The 2,545-nt window shown below is 43.2% G+C and overlaps 1 protein-coding gene across 1 annotated transcript in view; it reads right to left on the minus strand.

Moving 5' to 3' along the window:
* LOC101852658 (zinc finger CCCH domain-containing protein 13) overlaps window positions 1-2,545 on the minus strand; it is a gene marked incomplete in the record, with an annotated part of 78,502 nt that overhangs the window by 21,311 nt on the left and 54,646 nt on the right. Inside the window, 1 exon segment of the mRNA XM_035968254.1 lies at window positions 1,718-1,966. Within this exon segment, the coding sequence (XP_035824147.1) occupies window positions 1,718-1,966 (249 nt within the window).

Below are 2,545 nucleotides of genomic sequence, written 5' to 3' on the forward strand. Positions count from 1 at the left end.
CTCTCTCTCTCTCTCACTCTCTCTCACTAACTCTCTCTCCACATGTTGCCCTACAACTGACTTGCTAACCTGTTGCACAAAGTCCAACATTCCAAAACTAAAGCGGCTCTTCTTTATCTTTTCAGATCTTAAAAGAACGACAAAAATAGAGAGAAAGAACAGAACTGGACATGATGGGTCAAACTGCACTACTCTCTTTCCTTGTGCTGGTTTGTCTTATTCTAAACATCATCACCACCACGAACGGACAGGAAATAGACATACCGAGCAACACCGGATATAACATCTCGGGCAATAACACATTCCCACAAAACGTCAAGACGTACGTCATACTTTATAAAGACGACGCTGTAAAGTCTAGCGTGGTCAACTGCACAGCTCCAGACAATCTACCCGTTACAGACGACAACATCGTAAATCTGAAGTACGAGTGGATACCACCAGCAGGAGTGTCTCTTGTCCAGAATGGGCAATATTCATCTTCCAGCGAGGGCGAAGTCGTAACGAGCAAAAACGATAATAGTAATAATAATCATCATAACAATAATAAAGGACAGAGTTCTTCCCCTTGGGTGGAACTGACGTCAGAGGAAGAGCTTCTCTTTCACAACCCAGACGACTCTCTGAGAGGACCCTACGTCTGTCAGAGCAAGACAGATGAACATCTCGTGTACGAAACTACGGTGTGGGTGCACGTCTTGAAGAAAACTGTGTTCGACACGAAGGAGAGGCTCAAAATCGGCTTTCTTTGCGCGGGAATATTTATCTTGCTCGTCGGACTCTGTTACGGCCTCTTCTGGTACTGCGACCGTCGTGAGCTAAAGTACACGATGGCTGGCGACGACGACGAAGGTCTGAACCTTCCAACTGTCTCAATTACGCCCCCTAGTGACTATTCAAGTGGCCTTCAAACCTAATCAAGAATCCACAGGACACAGAGTGTTTTGGCACATATTATGCACACCAAAAAGCTTTAAAATGTTTAATTTAGCGTTCTTCTTCCACACCCAGTCTTCCTAAGCCTTGCCCCTCAACCCCCACCATCTTGTTCTAATGTCCTATAGGCCACAATCTTGTCCTATTTATTGTCCTCCATCTTGTCCTATTGTTCTCCATCTTGTCCTATCGTTCTCCATTTTGTCCTATTGTCATCCATCTGGTCCTATTGTCTGCGATCTAACCTATTTTCCCTCACATTTTCCTGTTGTCATCAATCTTGTCCAATTGTCATCCATCTCGTCCTCTTTTACCCCGTATTGTCCTCCATCATATTTTCCTATTGTCCTCCATCTTGTTCTATTGAACAAGCCCCCCCCCGGGAACTGTGCCATTGTTCTTATGCACAGTAGAATTGTAATCGTTAATGGGTTGATTCATCAATGTCATGCTCATAACAGTGGCTGAACTGCAAATGGAGACTGCTGCTTTTTCTTTCCTAATCCTTTCTATTGTCATTTTTTCTCTACTTCTTTTGTATGTTTGTTACAATCTTGAAACCCGCTATTTCCGGGGTGCCTTGATAGTCGAAGCAGACTTTGTGCTGTTGGAGCAAGAGAGGTGAGCAGAGTAAGCCTGATTCCTTGTAAGGGCTTCCCTGTTGACATCCATCCCTAGGCGCTCATAGGACCTTATTAATATGCAGTTGCGAGCCCCGTTAAACATCTACTAAGAAAAGAAAGATTTTTTTTTCAATAAATAAAAAACAAAACAAACTAACTTCGTATCTGTTCCTCTGTCGTTCCTCTTCTTCCCGTCGGTCTCGTTCTTCTCTCTGTCTTCTATTTTCTTCCTCTTCTTCTCTTCTTCTCCTCTCCTCTTCCTCGTCCTTCCTAAATCGTTCATTTTCTTCTTCTCTGGCTTTCCTCTCCTCTTCTTCCCTTTTTTCTCTTTCTTCCCGCCTCCTCCTTTCCTCCTCCTCTTCTTCTTGCTTCCTCCGGTCTATATCAGCTTGCCGTTTCCTCTCTTCCTATAGTTCCAAGCGGGGGCAAAAGGTTAGTAAATGCATAAACACTTAGGCACATAGAGTGTAGTTGCAGAAGAAACGTAGGGACGCAGAGAATAAAAGTGTAAACATGTACGTAGAAATTTAAAATACGAATTGAAACATGTACGTACAATATCAACATGGAAACAAAAACACATGACATGAAAGAAATACCCAAAGCAAAAGTTTTCATATCAGCTGTGAACGAAATTATACGACATAAAAATAGAAAACCCACGGGTAGTTTGTGGGCTTGTACCGTTCTGTGTGTGTGTGTGTGTGTGTGTGTGTGTGTGTGTGTGTGTGTGTGTGTGTGTGTGTGTGTGTTTGTTTGTTAGTGTGTGCATGTATGTTGTGCATGTGTGTTTGATGGGCGTGGGATGGGTGCAAATACGGCCACAGACAATGGAGCAGTATTGAAGGGTAGATATGACTATACGCGTAAGCTATCAGTAAAAAGGTAGGTGCTTAACGCTCAGTGATGTAACAATGTAGTGATGATAAACACAGGTATATTCGTAGTTGTGTGTGTGTGTGTGTGTGTGTGTGTGTGTGTGTGTG

Source organism: Aplysia californica, unplaced genomic scaffold (genome assembly GCF_000002075.1).
Source record: "Aplysia californica isolate F4 #8 unplaced genomic scaffold, AplCal3.0 scaffold00003, whole genome shotgun sequence".
Classification (NCBI taxonomy): domain Eukaryota; kingdom Metazoa; phylum Mollusca; class Gastropoda; order Aplysiida; family Aplysiidae; genus Aplysia; species Aplysia californica.